General features: G+C 51.4%; 1 protein-coding gene across 4 annotated transcripts in view; it reads left to right on the top strand.

Moving 5' to 3' along the window:
* Positions 1-19,593, top strand: part of WSCD2 (WSC domain containing 2) — a 108,409-nt gene that overhangs the window by 53,878 nt on the left and 34,938 nt on the right. For all 4 annotated transcript variants that reach the window (XM_046639084.1, XM_046639088.1, XM_046639086.1 and 1 more), the window contains exons 2-3: positions 3,551-4,329; positions 13,874-13,988. In XM_046639084.1, the coding sequence (XP_046495040.1) occupies positions 3,951-4,329; positions 13,874-13,988 (494 nt within the window). In that variant the 5' untranslated portion in view covers positions 3,551-3,950. The remainder of the gene's footprint in view (positions 1-3,550; positions 4,330-13,873; positions 13,989-19,593) is intronic.

Below are 19,593 nucleotides of genomic sequence, written 5' to 3'. Positions count from 1 at the left end.
GAGCACCTACTATGTGCCAGGCGCTCTTCCTGCAATTTTTAATTCAGTCCTCCAGCACTGTATTTTTGAGGATGTCAAGATTCCGGTGCCCACTTACAGGTGGGAGCCTCAGTCAGTGAGAAGAGGTGTCTTGCTCCGGCCACACAGCTGGTGCGTGGAAGAGGCGGGTTCTAAACCCAGGGCAGTCTGCCTCCAGAGTCCACGCTCTTGCCTGCATGCCTCTGGAAGGGCTGGTGCCCCCCCACCCATCCCCATGAGGGCTGCTGCTGGCCTCTACTCATCCTGGTCCAGCTGCAGAAACATCTGGCATGTGTGTGATCTACACGGAATACCACGAGGCACCACCCACAGCCTGGAGGTTTTCAAGCTAATGAGACTGGTCTGTCTTTTGTTTTATTTTTTTTTTTAAGGAAGATTGGCCCTGAGCTAACATCCACCACCAATCCTCCTCTTTTTGCTGAGGAAGACTGTCGCTGAGCTAACATCCGTGTCAGTCTTCCTCTATTTTGTATGTGGGATGCCTGCTACAGTGTGGCTTGATGAGTGGTGTGTAGGTCCACGCCCTGGATTCAAACCAGCAAACCCAGGCCGCCGAAGCAGAGTGCACAAACTTAACCACTGCACCACTGGGCCAGCTCCAGGAAAAAAGCCCCATGGTCTTTTAAAAGTGTCAGTGTGACTGTGAAACTTCAGTGGATCCCCATGGACACTGTTAGAGCACAGCCGGGACTCCTGAGTTTGGCATTCAAGGCTCCCCATGGTCTTGCCCCCTCCACTGCTTAGCTGCATTCTCTGCCCTAACCTCCTTTGCCTCCTCCACCCCGGTGACCTGCCCTTCGTGTGTGCTGTTCCTCCTCCTTGGGGTGTCCTTTTTCTGTTCCCTCACCCAGAAAACCTTGACTCCTCTTGTAAGACCTGCCAGCTCAAGACCTCTCTCCGGGGAAACCCTCTCTGATCCCCCCGGGCAGTTGCAGACCCTCACTTCTCCAGGCTCCCACATTCCAGGGCTTCTCACCCCGGGGTCCACAAACCCCCTAATGTTGTAAGCCATAATCTGAGAGCTTATGTGCAAGGGCTCTTTTCTGGGCACAGTCTCTGTAGTTTCCATCAGATTCTCAAAGGGATACGAGACCAGAACAGATGCGTGGTTAGGAATATAATCTGTGAATCAGTTGACCTTGGGTTTACAACCCAGCTGCCACTTACCAGCTGTGCAGCCCCAGATAAGTTACTCAATCTCTCTGAGCCTCATTCCTCTCTGCTGTGAAATAGATAGAGATCACCCCCATAGAAGTGTTATAAGGATTAAATCAGAGTATGTATGTGTTTACAGTAGTGTCTGGCACATAATAAGTGCTTAATGAACATTAGCTATTAATCTTAATTGCTGTTCTATATCTTATACATACATCTACTACAGGATTTATCACTGTCTACCTAGTATACTAGTATAGTGATTGTTTAAATTGCCGTCTCTCTCAGTAGACTCTGAGTTCTCTGAAAGCAGGGAGTTTGAATTATTTATTTCTGCATCCTAAGCGCACACATAGTGGGCAAGCAACACATGTTTTTAAATGAATGGAGGAATGAGTAGATGAATGGCTGGGTGGAGAGTTGGATGAATGAATGGGCTGCTGCAGTTCAGATGAATGGGTGGATGGATGGATGGATGGATGGATGGGTGGATAAATGGCTGGCTGGCTGGATGGATGGTTGGGTGAATGGATGGATGGACAGATGGGTGAATGGATGGACAGATGGCTGAATGGGTGGATGGATGGATGGATGGTTGGGTGGATGGATGGATGGATGGATGGGTGGATGGATGGATGGATGGGTGGATGGATGGATGGGTTAATGAAATAGATTAATGGTGGATGGATGGAAGGATAGATAGATTGATGGTCAGATTAAGGAAGGGATGCTGGATGGGTAGACAGGTTACGACTTGATGGATGGTGGACTGATGGATGGATTAAAGGGTGATGGACAGATGGACGGATTGATGAATAACAGATAATTTGACCCCACAAGAACATGAATTTTTTGCTGTTTAGTTCACTTATCTAAGTGCCTGGAACAATAACTGGTGCATAGTAGGTCCTCAGTACTTAGCTCCTGGATGAATGGGATGGCTTATGGAGGACTGGCGGACTCTACTTTGAACCAGTTAAACTCCCATGCTGTTGTCCCACGCTGCCCCTCCCCATTAGGAGGGGCTGTTACCATTCAGATCATTCATTGGCTGACAATTGAATCCCATGTATTGGCTAAAGTTGTCATGGGCCCCCTGCTGGTGGCCATGTGAAACAGCATCAGCCAAATGGAGTTTTCTATTTTCTAATTGACATTCTATTTTCCTCCTGGCTGACGATCCTGAACGTTTATTCACAAAGCAATGGTTTTGAAACCTTTGTGCTAGTTACTGTCACCCGAGGGCACCTTGTTACACCTGTCGTTTCCCCCTCCACCAGAGATTCTGATTGGAGAGGTCGGGAATCTGCATGTTTAACCGAGCTTCCAGGTGATTCTGAATCAGATGCTCTGCAGACCACACTCTGAGGGACCCTGGCAAAGGGTGAGCCACTGCTGGTCACTGGGAGGCAGTGGAGCTGGGCTGCTGCTTCGGGGGCTATCTCAGAATTCCCAAGTGATGTCCAGACCCTGTGGGAAAAGAACAGAGTCCAAAAGGCAGTGGTAGACACTCAATAAATACCGAGTGAATGGATATGTTGCTAAATAATCCTGCCTCCCCTCGTCTGCCTTGGATGGAGGAGGATTGCTATGGACTTCATCTCTCCCACTAGAATGTGAGCCTGTGAGGGGAGGGTCTTTGTTTCTCTGGCTCACAGTTCATCTGCAGCACCTAGGACAGTGCCTGCAACATAGGAGGTGCTCACTAAATTTGTTGAATGAATTTGATCTGGTCCAATGTCAGCCAGGTCCTGCAGGCAGCTCAGCAAAGATAGGAAGTACATTTTGGACTTAAAGTCACCCACAGGGGGCCAGCCAGGTGGCCCAGCAGTTAAGTTCACACATTCAGCTTCTTGGAGGCCCCAGGGTTCGCTGGTTCGGATCCCGGGTGCAGACATGGCACCGCTTGGCAAAAGCCATGCTGTGGCAGGCGTCCCACATATAAAGCAGAGGAAGATGGGCATGGATGTTAGCTCAGGGCCAGTCTTCTTCAGCAAAAAGAGGAGGATTGGCAGTAGTTAGCTCAGGGCTAATCTTCCTCAAAAAAAAAAAAGTCACCCACAAATCAGTGTATATTTAACAAATATAGAGGAAGTGCGGGGCATAAGAACCTGTGCTTGTCCTAAATGAAGCTCCAATAGGAGTCAAGCCCCCAAATTCCCAGTGTAGTTTAAAGAAAAAGGCAGTATTCTAGAAGCCTCCGGACTGGGCTCCTGTCCAGCACTGCTGAGTGCTTCGGGCCATTGGTTTCCTCCCCTCTCTGGACTCTGTATCCCCCCTTGAGAATGTTCAAGAACCTTCGAGCTTAGGCCCCTGGGAGGAGATTTCTTATGCCTGTGTCTGTGCTGTTTTGCAGGGGGCAGCCCTGAGCCCTGATGCTTGAGCGGATGGGGGCCCATCAGCGTCTGCTTCTACGAGGTGGACACGCTGGGGAAGAGGCCAGAAATGGCCCTCAGTGAAATTAGCCAGCCCCGACAGCCCTGAGGAGCCGAGAGAGAAGTGAGCTGCAGCCGCTGGTGACCCAGGGGTCCTCCTCTGATTGCTGTTTTCAAAGTTGTTTGGGAACTCTAGGAGGCGAAGACCAAGATGTAGGAAAATGGGACCAACTCTGGGGTGCCCCGAGCTTCAGAACCCCTTTTGCGGCCCAAAGGAGCCCACCGTGACCCCGGGAGGGCTGATGAGCTCTGTCCTCCAATCTCTTTGCCTCAGCCAACCCGCAACCGAGCCCCAGCGAGCCAGTCCGGAATGATCCCGCGATGGCCAAGCTCTGGTTCAAATTCCAACGGCACTTCCGCCGGAAACCTGTACGTTTCTTTACCTTCCTGGTGCTCTACCTGACAGCCGGGAGCCTCGTCTTCCTTCACTCTGGCTTCGTGGGCCAGCCCGCCGTCTCCCAGAACCAGGCCAACCCCGCCGCGGGGGTCCCGGCTGAGGGCGCCGAGCTGCCCTTCCTGGGTGACTTGCATCTGGGCAGAGGCTTCCGGGATGCAGGCGAAGCCTCGAGCATCGCCCGCAGGTACGGACCCTGGTTCAAGGGCAAGGACGGGAATGAGAGAGCCAAGCTGGGCGACTACGGTGGAGCCTGGAGCCGAGCCCTCAAGGGGAGGGTCGTCCGGGAGAAGGAGGAGGAGCGAGGTAAGAGGGGTGAGCATGTGGGCGTGGAGGCTGGCTGAGGAGCAGGGAGGCAGAGAAGAGTAATATAATAACAGCTGCCAGTCTCCAGTGTTTGATGGAACCAGCCGTCGTAGTGTGATCGCCACAGATATCAAGAGGTCTCACTATCACCCCCATTTCACAGAGGAGAAATTGAAGCTCAGAGAGATGAAGTAACTTGCCCAAGGTCACACAACTTGTAAACAGCTAAGCTCGGATCTGGACCCTGCATTTATCAGAAGTCAGAGTGTGACCATCCCCTGCGGCCTTTTTTCAGTCCTTGTTAAATACACATGGAAATAAAAACAGCTAGCATCTACTGAGCACTTGCTGTTCTAATCACTTTACATGCATCAAATTATTACAGCTCTATGTGGTAGGTCCTATGAGTCCCATTTTTAGCATGAGGAAACTGAGACGCCAAAAGCCCAAAGTTACATGGCTAGTCGGGGCAGAGCTCCTGCTCCCCCACACAGCCTCTCCTCCACCACATGGCCTCCCCTCCCCAACACGGCCTCTCCTCCACCTCGCTGGATCCCTTGGTGATGGTGCTTGGGGAACATCATTGCCCTGAGCATATTTTGTTGCATTTTCTTAGCCTTTCAGAGTCCAAAAGGGCTTTGCTTTGTGGGTGCATTACTCTATTTGGTTTTCACTACATTTTGGGGACTTGAACAAGGAATGGGATCCTGTGCCCAGTTAACAGATGTGGAAACTGAGGCTTGAAGAAGTGAAGACACTTGCCCAAGCCCGCACAGCTGGTGAGTAGCAGCCCTGGGGTTCTAGTCTGGTCTGGCTGGCCTGAACGCTTGGCTCTATACCTGTCTCAGAGTCTGCTGACGTCTGCCCATCTGGCCAGCATGCTGGGGGGGACCCTGCAACCTCTGCAATTTATGAGATTGGCACAAATGGACGTTGGCAGAACAGATTGGGGGATGGGTTCCTGTTCCAGCTCCACCCCCACCAGCCATGTGGCTCAGGCAAGTGGCTTCACCTTCTCATGCCTCAGTTTTGTCATCTATAAAATGGGAATAGTGACTCCTCCCTTCCAGGACTCTTTTGAGAGTTCAGTAAGACAATGTTTATGAAGGCACCTAGCAGAATGCCTGGCACATGGTAGGTTCTTAGAGGAGACCAGGAAATTCTCGTGGATCTCAGGAAGGGACCCCATCTTTAGGCAGGTGAGGGGTGAGGTGCTACATTTAGGGAGAAATTGTGATGCGGCTTCTCGCTCCATCCTCTCTACTTACCAAGCTCCACCTCACCCCAGCCACTCCAAACTCCACCTGTAAGCCCCAAACTTTGTAAACCCCAAAGTTTGTCACAAGCCTGCACCTTAAGATATGTTCCCATCACACATAGGATAAATTCTAGAGTCCCTGCCATGGCCCATCTCCCCAACCTCATCTTGTAACACTCCCCACGCCCCTCACCACACCCCACCCCACTGTCCTTCTTGCCGTTCATTGAACACACCGAGCCCGTTCCTACCTCAGGATCTTTGTATAGGCAGTTCCTTCCATCTGGGATGCTCTCCCCCCATATCTTTGCATGGCTCCCTTCCTCCCTTCCTTCGGGTCTCCAGTCAAACCTGGCATTCCCATAGAGGCCTCCCTGGACTGTCCCAACCAAAATAGCCCCTCTTCATACCTAGGTACAACCACATTCCCCAGTTTTATTTTTGTCACAGCACTTACCATCTGAAAGCCTCTCGTTTATGTGTTTGCTTCCTTGTTTATAGTCTCTCTCCCTTACTAAACTGCAAGCTCCATGAGGGCAGGGATGTTGCCTGTCCCGGCCGCCTCTGTTGTATCAGCACCTGGGACAGCGCCCAGCACAAAGATGGCGCTCAATACCTACTGTTGAATGAGCGAATGTTGGATGGACCAACGAATGAGTGACCATCCCTCTGCCTGGAGTGCCTCCGAGGGTTAACTCTACTCTTCCTCCTGGTCTCAGCTTAGCTCCCTCCAAGAGCCTGTCCCTGACCCCGCTCCAGTCTTGATCAAATGCTCCTCCTCTGTGCCCCCTGTCATGGTCCTTACATGAATGATACTTGCCTGTGTTTGTCAAGGTTCCCTGATAGAACCTGAATTCTTTGTGGCACAATTGATACGTACAACAATAATATTATAAAATGGAAAGAGAGAAGGGAGAGAAAATATGAAAGAAGCCCGGGGCCCAGAGTTCTCAGCAGGCAGCCTTTGGAATCCGGCCGCGTTATTAGGAAAACACAAATCCAGCCTGTCCTTGATTAACTTATTCAGAGTTCAGCGAGGAAAGACGAAATATTAGATTAAAGCTAATAAAAGTGCGAGGTTTCTCTGAACTGATGCAAAACACCTCGGGTTTTTCTCTGAAGCTGGTGAGGGCTCTGCTTGATGCGGTGACACGGGACTTGAGCTGTAAAGGATTCGGAGCCCCTGTCACGGGCCGGGAGGGGAGGGAGGAGCTGCTCCCAGGCTGGGCTGGGACCGGGTGGGAGTCTGACTTCCTGGGTGGAGCTGGCACCTAAAACGTGCCAGTCATCTTGCTTGTCCTTTACCTCCCCCAGCCTTGCGAGAGCCTTTACTTTGGGCAGCAAATAGAGTTCAAATCCCAGTTCTGCATCTTGTTGGCTGTGCTGCTTTGGGCAGGTCACTCTGCATCTCTGAGCCTCAGTTTCCTTTTTGGGATAAAAAGTATCTAACATCAGATGATTATATAAGAGAAATCGACTATGTGTTCTCTAAGTGCCAGGCAGTGTTCTAAGCACTTGGCGTCTATTACGTCATGTAATCTTCATGGCAGCCCAGTGAGTTGGACATTGTTATTAACTCCATCTTACAGGGAGGAAAATGAGACACAGAGAGGTTAAGTGACTTAGGCAAGGTTATCCAGCTGGAGCTGGGGGTAAACCAGTATTTGAACCCAGGTGGTTTGAATCTTACACTCGAACCTTAACCGCAGCATTGCCTTATTCTCAGTGCACAGAAAATGCTCAGCACAGAGTCTGGCACACGGTGAGCACTGAATGCGTGTCAGCTGTTATTATTAATATTGCGATTCTGCCGGAGAAAACAGAGGTGCACAGAGGTGATGTGGCTTGCCTGAGGTGACACAGCCAGATGGGGGCAGAGCCAGAAGCCAACTCCAGTTTGATTTCAAAGCCTGTACTGTTTCTGTTCCCCCTCAAATTACAGAGGGGTATACGCTGGGCATGAAGGAGGATATGGGGGGACTTAGTGTGCATTTTGGAAGGGGCAGAAGTCACCGACTCCCCATCTCCTCCTCCTAACCTGAAGGTCCGGTCTCTGCAGGTTATTGAGGGTCTGCTCTGTGTCAGGGAGACTGTGCATCCATACTCTCCTTTCAGCCTCGCATCAGGTAGGAATTATCGAGCCCCTTTCATAGATGAAGAAACAGAGTGTCAGAGTGGTTAAGTAACTTGCCCAATGTCACACAGCTGCTTAGAGGCAGAGCAGACTTCAACCCAATTCTGTCTGAGTTCAGAGCCCTTATTCTTAACCACTAAGCTATACAATCCCCAACTCCATTCATTCATTCATTCCGTATTTATTGCACACCTACTGTGTGCCCTGCCCTATGCTGGGAGGTTGAGACATAGGAATGATTCAAGCCCAGTTTTTCCCTCTGAGGAATATTCACACCCCCCTGGGAGAAGACAGGCAAGTAAAAAGAGAAATTTTATTTTCAAAAAATAACTTTTTTCCTGATTATCAAAGTCACACATTCTCATTGTAGAAAAATTAGAATACATAGAAAAAGAGAAAGGTGAAATAAAAATGGCCCAGCCCCACCATCCAACAACAGCCACAGTCAGTGCTGTTGGCGTATCGCCTTCCTATTTCCTTTATGGGTGTATTTCCGAAGCATATATTTTATATACATAGCATTGTATTCTGCTTTTCCCCATTATAGCACTTTTTCATTTTCTTAAAAATTCTTCTACAATGAGCCTAAATTATTTCTAATTTGAAAAGTAATGGACAGTACTTGGAAAATTGTTTAGAAAAGTATTCTGATGGGGTTAGCCAGGGGGCTCTGGGATCACAAGGGAGGGGTCCTGTTCATGCACAGGCTGTATCACGGTGCCTTCCTCGGACGAGATAGTTGAGCTGAGTCTGTGGGATCCCTGGGCCGTGGCCGAAAGGAAAGATGCATCCCTTGTGCCCCAGAGAAGCCTAGAAAGGAGCAGCAAATTCCGTCCCCCGCACGAGGAAACCCAGACGGCACAGCAGTGGTCATCCCGACGGACCATCTTCCAGGATGGCAGCAAATCCCAGCAGGGAAATGACTGTCTCGTGATTCTCTGCTCTGTACCAGGCTCAACGCAAAAAGGAATCTTGCCTACAGTGCATCTTTAATCCCTTGTATTAGTTTCCCAGGGCTCCTGTACCAAAGTACCATGAACTGGAGGCTTAGAACAACAGACGTTTACTCTCCCACAGTTCTGGAGGCCACAAGTCCAAAATCAAGATGTTGGCAGAGACGCGCACCCTCAAAGGCTCCAAGGAGAATCTGTTCCACGCCTTTCTCCTAGCGTCTGGCGTCGCCAGACCCTTGGCATGCCTTGGCTTGGAGCTGCCTAACTCCAATCTGTGCCTCTGTTTTCACGTGGCCTTCTCCTTGTGTGCCTGTGCCTTCATAAAGCCATCTTCTTAGAAGGACACCAGACATACTGGATTGCCCCCTGACTCTCATATGACCTCATAACAATGAATTACGTCTGCAACGACCCTATCTCCAAAGAGGGTCGCATTCTGAGATCCTGGGCTCAGGACTTCCACATATCTTTTTTTTTTTTTACACAATTCAAGCCAGAACACCCCTATTTTTTTATTCCCGCTTTTCAGGCAGGGGAAGTGTGATCTCCAAGAGCTTGAGTAATATACTGCAAGGCTACGGCAGTGTCAGGATTCGAACCCAGATCGGGTTGACTCCAAAAGTGTTCTCCTTCCAGTACACTGTAATGCCTCCTGTTTGTCAACTGACTCACAGACAGTAAACAAGAGAAATACAAATTAGCTCCTGTTTAGCTACCCTTTTAACAAGTTACCATTATTGAAGACAGCAAAATTTTTTGAAAAGGAGGATTAATTGAAGCAAAGGAAAAAAGTAAAGGAAAGAAAAACACACCGGCAGGAGGGTTCATTTCCAGATGGCTGTGCCCTCCTGGGCTCGCCCCTCCCTCACTGGCCTCTGTGCCTGAGGTAAACAGCCCGGCTAGGCGACTGTGCCGTTTCAGCGATATTTGTGGGCTGTGGAGACGAGCTGATAGATGGTGTGAACTCGGCCGTTAATCCACCCTCAAGTGGCTGTGAGTTTGCCCCTGTTGTACACACCTGACCTCTCCCCTCATCTCCAACCCGGGGGGAGATTCTGCCACCACCGCGGGATCTGAAGGCGAGGCCCTGGGAAAACGGCTCAGGTGGGCTGGCGGTACCCAGGCTGGTGAGCTTGGCGCTCAGCGGGGTGACCCGATTCTAGAGACAGGGCCACAGCCTGCCCTGAAGGGTCAGTGGGGAGGGAGTCGCCAGCCCTCGCTCAGCACAGGGAGGAAGCTGACTCAGGTCCCTATCCTGACCCACAGAGCTCAGCCCGTTCATCAGGCCACCGTGCGTGCAGACCGCGCCTGTGTTTCTCCAAGCATTGAGGAAGGGTCGGGTATCTTTTTCTCCCTCCTGTTGACAGATGAGGAAATGGAGGGTCATCTGTTCATCAGCAGGTCGTTGAGTACCTGCTGTGTGCGCCCGTCTCAGCCTGAGGCTGGCCCAGTGGGAGGCTAAGAGAGCGCGTAAAAGCTCAGGCTTTGGGACGATGGCCCCACAGTCAAGTCCCAGCCCTTTTCCTAAGGGACCCTCCCTCTCCATCTTCCCCCGCGCAGGCCTCTCAGGTGAGGATGGAGATGCCCTCCTCTCAAGCCGAGACTCAGTGTGGTCCATGGGAAGAGGCAGCTTTGGATAGACAGGCCTGCCTGTGGGTTTGGTCCAGACCCTCCCAGCAGGTGGACTCAAGCAACTTAGCTTGAGGATCAGCATATTGGTCAGTGCTCCTTTGGTGGCAAGGGACAAACAACCATGTTGAACCAGCTGGAGCTAAAGGAGAAAATGTATTCTGTCTTGTCACCAAACTCTGAAAAAGGCTGGACTTTCTTTTCTTTTCTTTTCTTTCTTTTTTTTTTTTTTTTTTGAGGAAGATTAGCCCTGAGCTAACATCTGCTGCCAGTCCTCCTCTTTTTGCTGAGGAAGACTGGCCCTGAGCTAACATCTGTGCCCATCTTCCTCTACTTTATATGTGGGACGCCTACCACAGCATGGCTTGCCACGCGGTACCATGTCCACACCCGGGATCGGAACCTGCGAACCCCAGGCCGCTGAAGCAGAACATGCGAACTTAACCGCTGTACCACCGGGCCGGCCCCAAGGCTGGACTTTTAAATGAATGGATTGTGCCCTGCTCTCTCTGTTCTCCTCTCTGCTTGTCTCTCTCTGGCTTGGTTCTCCTCCGACACAGACTTGACTTTGGTTCCAGGGATGGTGACAGTGGTGGCTCTGAGCTTACAGGATGCCAACGTCATGACCCATGGGAGACAGACTTCCTTCTCCCACATTTAATCTATAAGAATCCAGGGAATGGGTCATGGCCCTTCCCCGGAGCAACCAATCACTGGCTGGTGGGGGCGACAATACGATTGGCCATGTCAAGGTCAGCGTCTCCCCATGGTCAAGACCAGACCCTGTGGTCAAGGTCTTTTAATAGGAAAATAGGAGGAAGGGGTGCTTTGAGGGTGCGGATGGTACCGTTACAGTCCACGCCCTCCCTGCACAGTGGGCATGTGTACGCATGCACACCCTGGCTCCCATTAATTTGATTAGAAAAATCTCATCTCACACAGTCCAGTGTCCCACATAGAGACAAACACACCTACCCGCAGCCTAAGGTGACACCGCCCACAGCCATAGTTCATCCAGATCCAAGCCCGGCGTCTCTGGAGCACGAGCGTTCCTCCCCATCACGTCTCCACGTGGCTCCTTATGATCCTGGGGCCTGTGGGCCGCAAGGAAGTGAAACCTCCCCGAGTGTAGAATGGGTGGAGGACAGGCCTGCGCTTAAATTTTAAGTGAGACGCTGACAAGCTGTAGGCACCTGGGCAGATGCCGTAGCTTCTAATGCCACGGGGAACAGAGGAAGGACAGAAGCAATGTGACGAGTGACCTCACCTCTCAGGTGAGAGCACGTACCCTATGCCAGACCTGAGATTCGCGTCTAAGGCAGACAGATGTCATAGTCACTGCGATCATTTGCCGCATCGATAAAGTGGGTTAACAAGAAGGGTGTGAGAGTCGAATGAAACAAATTAGGCAGGTCCCGTAGCGAAGTGGACAGCACATAGTAGGTCCTCAACACGTGAGAGTTTTGCTCCTCTCTCTCACGCACACACACACAGTCTGTTGATCTGATGACAGAGAACTCTTGCTGCCAAAGTAGCCTTTTTCCCCTTCCTCTCTCTCTCCATGTCCTCTCCCTCTGTCCCATCCCTTCCTCCCTCTCTCCTCCCTCCATCTCCCTCTTCTTTTTCCCCCTCCTGCTGCCTTACAATGCCTCCTTGGACACTCTGTCCTCCAGTGAACTATTGGGCTAAGGTTGGTGTGCAGCCGTCACCAGTGTGGCCCGTGGACGCTCCCTCTCCCAGCTCAGGTGTGAACAGCACCCATGCCCCAGGTCGCAGGGTGGTGACTCCATCTGTAACAGGAAGGACGTTTGTCGTTGAACAAGCCCAGTGACGAGATGCGGGCTTCTCCTGAGCTGTCACCCTCTGATGTGCCCGCTCGAGGAGGCGTGTTTCTTTTAAAGATGGACTGTTCGAACAAATCACCTCCGTCTTATGAAAGAAATTCAAGGTGATCGAGGTCGAGGCGCATCTCCAGCGGGACTGACAAATTCTGCACTTAGCAGCGTGGCATTGAGGCCCACGATCGCTCTGTAAGGAGCCGGCATCCTCTGCCAGACTCTGCTCTCCCAGGGGCGCAAGGCGGGCAGGAAGCCCACAGTTTAAATAGACAGCTGTCTCGGCAGGGAGAGTGATCAAGTGGCGTGTCGCACTTTCCTCCATCATTCTTTATGACGGCCGTTTAGTTCCAAGGGCTGCTAGGTCCTCCGTCCAACCTCCAGTTACCTCCAAGTGGAACAGTGGAAAGAGAACGGGTGTGGGGCCCCCTAGACCTGATTTAAATCTTTGTTCTAACACCTGTCAGCTGCGGGTCTCGGCCAGGCCGCTTCACCTTTCTGGGTCTCTGTTTGATCATCTAAGAAAAGAGCTCGGGAAAGCCAGTGCTCCCCACTTCACTTGGGTCATTGCAGAGATCCCCAGATTCAAGAATAAGCCAGCAGGAGTTCAGAACATAGTCTCTGGAGCCGGATTGCCTGCATCCAATCCTGGCTCCACATGTACAAGCTGTGTTTCCTTGGGCAAGTGACTTAACCTCTCTGGGCCTGTTTCCTCTTCTGTATAGAATGGGAATATTAGCACTTACCACATAAGACCATTGTAAGGATTCAATAAGACAATGTGTGCAAAGCATTTAGCAAAGTGCATGTCCAAATTAATTATAATAATTGTAACAACATACGGGAAAAGACCTTATAAACTGTAAAGTGCCATCTTCATGTGTAAGAATTACTATTTACCGTGAAGTACAGGAAAATGTTTACTGCTTTAAGAAAACTAAGAAATGGTTTATAATTAGATGGGTGTTCTACATAATTTAAAATTTTCCTTTGAATGGAAGTATTCACCTTGGCCTCCAATATAGGCAAACTGTCAAGTACCTACACTGCATTGTGAATGGCCAGTTTCTTATTCCACTCACCTGAACCTTGTGTCTATTACATGCAAGACACTATGGTAGAAACATTTACGCAAATCGTTCCATTTCAACCTCACCAGGTTGGTATTTTCACCCCCTCTGTGGAGAAAACTAGGCCTCAGAGAGGTTAACTGGCCCAAACTCACTAGTCCGGTGCTAGAAAGTAATGAAAGTGAGATGAAAACCTAGACCTCGAGATATCCAAGTACAGTGTTCCTTTCGAGGAAGAATAAATATCTCAAGGCAACTTGTAGAAATGATCCTATGCTGTCAAAAGTTGAGCTTCTCAGAGCTGCCTTAATATGTCTCATCTGCTTGGTGCTTAGGGAATGACCTTGCCTTGGATTCCTAGGTGCCCAGTTGCTGCCAGTAGAGTCCGGGGGCTTGAGTTTAAGCCTCTCTGCAGGAGGGTCCCCTCCTCCTCTCTGCTGGCCTCCAGGGCCCACAGCCTTACCCATTGGACTCCCCTGCCCTCGTGGGTCAGTTTCTGCCAATGCACATGACCGTCAGTCTCACTTGTTTGTGCCTCTCTGCTCAGAGGATGGGATTGGTAGCCTAAGGTCAACAAGTCCACGTAGCCAGGGGCACACCGGTTACTCCTGTAACTCTTTCAGCTTCGTACCCAGCCAAATCTGGCTTTTCTCCTCTCCCCAAAGCCAAGTACATCGGCTGCTACCTGGATGACACCCAGAGCCGGGCCCTGCGAGGCGTGTCCTTTTTCGACTACAAGAAGATGACCATCTTCCGTTGCCAGGACAACTGTGCAGAACGGTAGGGCCTGATGTTCCAGGCTCCATTCATCTCCAACCCCTTCCTCCTCAGGTTCCTGCCTGTCCTGTGGTGTTCTTGACTTTTCCATGGACGGGCATGAGCATGCGGCCACAAGGAGAGAGTGATGCGAGGGGGTGTGTGCACACGTGTGTATGCATGCACACATGCATGCCAGTGAGCAGGACTGTTTGCGAGCTGGTCTGTGGGAGTTTGCAATTGTGCGGTCAAGTGGGGCTGTGCCTGGGGTTGAGTGCGTGGCATGCAGTGCGCAAGGTCAGCTGGTCATGTTTGTGAGCTTAATGCCAATACATAATTATCTCCAAATCATAGTGGCCGTGTGTGCAGGAGACTGTGTGAATGTGTGCAAGCGGCCAGAATGATGCTTGTGTGTGGGAGAAGCACGAGTGGGTGTTGATGTGCGTGCAGGTGTAAGTCTGAGCGTGAGGCATGTGAGATGCCCGTGGGAGGGGTGAGGCGGGAGTTTCCAAGAAGAGAAACCCTTGCTTTTCCCCCAGGAAGAAACACCCACCTGTCCAGACAATGGACAGGAGAAGAAAGTAATGTTCTGGATCGGAACATGCCACAGGGGAGGGAGCTGACTTTCCAAGAGGAGACGAGGCTCCAAAGGACTGGGGAACAGGGACAGGACCCTCATCCCAGGCCTGGGCACTGGCATTGCTGCCCTGGGGGCACCGGGGAGTGAGCTGACCTTCTCCTCCCCTTGTGTCCTGGGTCCCTTGACCTGCAGTGGCTTGTGAAGAGGCCTCTGATAAGCCAAGCCAGATTCTGGCTGCTGGCTCTGGAGGCCACAAGGTGTGAAGGACCTCAGCCACATGACTGGAATGGAAATGGGCAAGCAGGTGGCCGAGGGACTCCCCGCTCTGTCCCTGATTAGGAAGCACTGTCCCCTTTATCATGAGCTGCCTGTGCAGTCCACCACTGTGGTCCTAGCCCAGAACCCACTCCAGCTGGGGAAAGGTTCTCAGCCCTTGATGATACTGATTCATCCATTTATTTCTCAAGCTCTGGGGAGACAGAGGTGAATTCCACAGAGTCCCTGCCATCGTGGGGCTCACAGCCTGGGGTGGGGGGCAGGCGTGAAACCAGAAAAGGGCAGTATAGTGAGATGGGGTTGAGGCAGATTAAATCGCAGACTGTGGAAACACAGAAGAGGCCCTAACCCACCCGGGGTGTCAGGAGAGACTTCTCTGAGGAGGCGGCAGCCAAGGGGATCGTCCATCGGAAGATGAGTCAGATCAACTTGTGTAATTCGGTTCGGTTCAGCAGATATCTATCGGCTGCCCACGTGGGCTTCAGGCGCTGGAGATGCAGAGATGAGTCAGCCCCAGCTCTGCTCTCAGGGCTCTCAGGGGCTCTCCAGCCAGTTGGGGAGATAGAGGCATGGACAGGCTTGGGCCGAAGCAAGCAACAGTTTCCACTTAGTGGGCGCTTGCTCTGTGCCAGGCGCTGTGCTGAGCGCTTTGCAAATATTAACTCTTTAACGCCCACAAGACCCCTACGAGCCAGGAGTGTTATGATTGACATTCCACAGCGGAGGAAACTGGGCTGTGCAGCTATCAAGAGTGCTGAGTGCTAGGCTGGGAGTGCTGGACGAGGTGCAGGGGGGTCATGAAGGTTGGAGGAATGGAGGGCTCCACATGGAGGGCTCGGGAAGAGTGACAAAGGTGAGATCTTGAGCCAGGTTTTGAAGGATGAATAGGAGTTTTCTAGGTAGTCACCACAGGACAGAAATAACAGCAAATTCAAAGACCAGAACTCCTGAAACATCCTAAATACTCAGCATCCTCAGGTAGGCAGTGTGGGGTACGCAGAAGGTCCCAGGAGAGTTGTCAGGAGCAGAAGCCCACTGACACGGGGCCTTGAATGCCAACTAAAGCATCGGCCTTGTGGGGAATGGGGAACCACTGGAGAGTATTAACCTGGGGAGTGGTCTACAGTCACTCAAGAAATATTTGTTAAACACCCATCATACACCAGGCATTATCCCAGGAAATGGATGTGACCTACAGGGTCGCTGTCATGGAGAATATGATGAGAGCTATAAAAAATAAGTGAGGATGTGGGAAGAGTGCCTGGTGGGGGAGGTGGCATTAGGAGGGCGGTCGGGGATAGCACCTGCAGGTGGGACACAGAGCGCACACCTGGAGGGCAAGAAGGAAGCAACTCATGAAGAGCAGCGTTTGGGTCCCAGGCAGAGAAACAGCAGGGCAAAGGCCTTGAGGCAGGAACGTGCAGTCATGTTTGAGCATCAGGAGCCTGTGACTGTAGCCGAGTCGGCAGAGGGAGGAGCAGTGGGAGGTGAGAATGGGGAGGTGGGTGGGGCCTGGGGAAGACGGGGTACCAGATCGTGTAGGACAGGGGCTCACAGCCTGGAGCGTGCATAGCATCACCCGGAATCTTTCGAAACACAGACTGCTGGGCCCCACCCCCACTTTCTGATCCGGCAGGTTTGGGGTGGGGCCCGAGAATTTGCATTTTTAACAACTTCCCAGACGATAAGGATGCTGCTGTTTCTGGGACCACGATTGGAGCACCGCTGCTCTGATTTTTTTTGAGTAGTTATATTGGGATTATAATCCTTTATAACATTGTGTGATTTCGGGTGTACATTATTGTTTATCAGTTCCTGAATACGCTTCATCGTTCTCACCCCCAGTGGTCTAATTTTTATCCATCACCGTACATACATGCCTCTCTGTCCCTTTTGCCCACCCCCCAACGCCCTTCCCCTCTGATAACCACTAATCAGTTCTCTTTATCCATGTATTTGTTATCTTCCACATATAAGTGAAATCACACACTATTTGTCTTTCTCTCTTTGGCTTTTTTCATTTGACATCACACCCTCCAGGTCCATCCATGTCGTTGCAAATGGGACAATTTTGTCCTTTTTAATTGAAAGCTGGAGGCATCACACTCCCTGACTTCAAAATATACTACAAAGCTATAGTGATCCAAACAGCATGGTACTGGCACCAAAACAGACACACAGATCAATGGATCAGAATTGAAAGCCCAGAAACAAAACCACACAGCTAAGGACAGTTCATCTCTGACAGAGGAGCCAAGAACATACAATGGAGAAAGGAGAGTCTCTTCAATAAATGGTGTTGGGAAAACTGGACAGCCACACGCAAAAGATTGAAAGTAGGCCATTACCTTACACCATGCACAAAAATCAACACAAAATGGATTAAAGACTTGAATGTAAGACCTGAAACCATAAAACTCTTAGAAGGAAATATAGGCAGCACACCCTTTGACATCGGCCTTAGCAGCATCTTTTCGAATACCGTGTCTACCGCTGCTCTGATTTTCACAGCCGACGGCACATTGGAATTACATGGGACACTTCAAAACGTGTGCTGCCCGGGGCCCCCCAGGCCTGTTAAATTAGACTCTCTGGGGTCAGGACCCAGGTGTGGCATTTAAAAAATGTCCCCCAGGTGCTTCTAAGGGGGATCCAGGTTAAAGAATCACTAACAGGGGGCTGGCCCCGTGGCCGAGTGGTTAAGTTCACGCGCTCTGCTGCAGGCGGCCCAGTGTTTCGTTGGTTCTAATCCTGGGCGCGGACATGGCACTGCTCATCAAACCACGCTGAGGCAGTGTCCCACATGCCACAACTAGAGGGATCCACAACGAAGAATATACAGCTATGTACTGGGGGGCTCTGGGGAGAAAAAGGGAAAAAAAAATTAAAAATCTTAAAAAAAAAAAAAAGAATCACTAACAGGAGGGTTTGCAGGCCGAGCTAAGCCACCTGGGTGTCCGTGTGAGTGCGGTGGAAGCTCTGGGGGTTTTAGGCAATGGAGAGGTGTGATCCATTTTAATTTCTGAAAAAGCCTTCTGGCCAAGGTGACAGCAGTGAGACCCGAGCCAGTAGTCTGGGTCCCTCTCAGGGACGCATGGGTGGCCCTAAGGATATCGAGGCTGCCTCCATTTCCCTTCCTATCCTTAGTTATCCATTGCTGTGTAACAAATCGTCACCAAATTTAGCATCTTCATACAGCAAACACTTATTACCCCACGTGGCTTCTGAACATTAGGAATTGGGAACTGGGGAGTGGGTTAGTCAGGTGATGAGGCCTCTGTGTCTCTCAGGAGGTTGCGGTCGAGATGTCAGTGGGGGCTGCAGGCTTCTGAGGCCTTGGCGGGGCCAAGGCATCCTCTTCCAGGACGGGCACTCACGTGGCTGTTGGTTGGCGGCCTCAGGTCCTCCCCACATGGGCCTCTCTCCGCGGGCTGCTTGAGGGTCCTCCCAACATGGCGGCTGGTTTCCCCCAGAGAGAGCGATCCGAGGCAGAGAGCAGGGAGGAGGCCCAAACGCATTGCATGACCTAGTCCTGGAAGTCACACAGCATCTCCTCCACCACCTTCTATTCGTGAGAAGTGAGTCACGAATTCCAGCCCACGCTCAAGGAGAGGTGAATGACGCTCCAGCTCTCAGAGGAAGGAGTGTCCGAGAATCTGTGAACACGCTTTAAAACCCCACCCCTCCCGACCTGTGGGGTCTCTTGCCGTAATTGTTTTTTCCCTGGCCAAGCAGCTGTTGAACTCCCTTCTGGATGGGTCTCCCTGCGCCTCCATTCTCCTCCGCCTCAGACTTCATCCTTTCTGCCTCAGAGTGACGGACTGCCACTTGCTTTGGAATTGATAACACCCACTGGGCCTTTTCCTTAGAAAGTGCTCCTTCTAGCAGTGCATCCAATTATACAAGAGGGGCGTCTGAGAACCAGGGCTTGAGAGAGACAGGAGGACTGAGACAGACAGGTGGATGAACGAGGCTGGCCCAGCTCCAGGATTTCCGTGGGGTCCAGGCACCAAGATGCCCACTTAGTTCAAGCTGCTCTTGCTGCAGCTGCCCAGGAGACCATGGGGATCATTGCTACCCCAAGTAGCCAGGGTGTGTGGAGGCACTAGTGTGGGTGGGTCTGTCTCTCCAGCTGACCGCCAGGAGTCCAGAGTGAAGATGTGCGCTGACAGCTCCCATTCGTTCTGCCTCGCGTGGCCTGTGTTTTGCAGGCTGCCCCCCGAGGAGCCCTCGTGGTTCTGGAGAATGCCAGAGGCCACCGTGGGCAAGAGGGCTGAGCAGGGCTGGTCCTACACCCCTCCCTCCGTACCCATCCCCTGGAGCCGGAGCAAGCAACGCCCCTTTCATCTGTTTACACAATGAGTGTCTACTGAGAGTCCTTTTTAGGAAACGATTCCATGGCTCTAAAAAAAAGTTGAAAACCTTGCAGTCCCTGGATTTTTTTTTGTTTGTTTTAGGGGAGGGAAGTTTTTACTTGGCTGGGTATGTGACCTCGGTTTTGCCATCTTCCAAAGGGATACGAGAGCCCGCGCCTCCTCCCCTCGCTCCAGCTCCTCTCAAGGGACATAGAGACATCCTTCCTGGGGTGTTTCCTGGAATAAAGGGGCTGGATTCTGGGGCTGTGTTTGGCTCATGGCTCTAAACAGGGAGGAGCAAGAGAGTGGGGTGGGGTGGGAGGACCACAGGATGGGGGGGGGGTGTCAACCATGTTCTGACGGTGTGTACAGTGGTGTGAATATGGACATGGTGTCTGGGTGTGTGTGTGAAGCATGC

Source organism: Equus quagga, chromosome 15 (genome assembly GCF_021613505.1).
Source record: "Equus quagga isolate Etosha38 chromosome 15, UCLA_HA_Equagga_1.0, whole genome shotgun sequence".
Lineage (NCBI taxonomy): Eukaryota > Metazoa > Chordata > Mammalia > Perissodactyla > Equidae > Equus > Equus quagga.
This window is presented reverse-complemented; position numbering and strand designations above follow the sequence as displayed.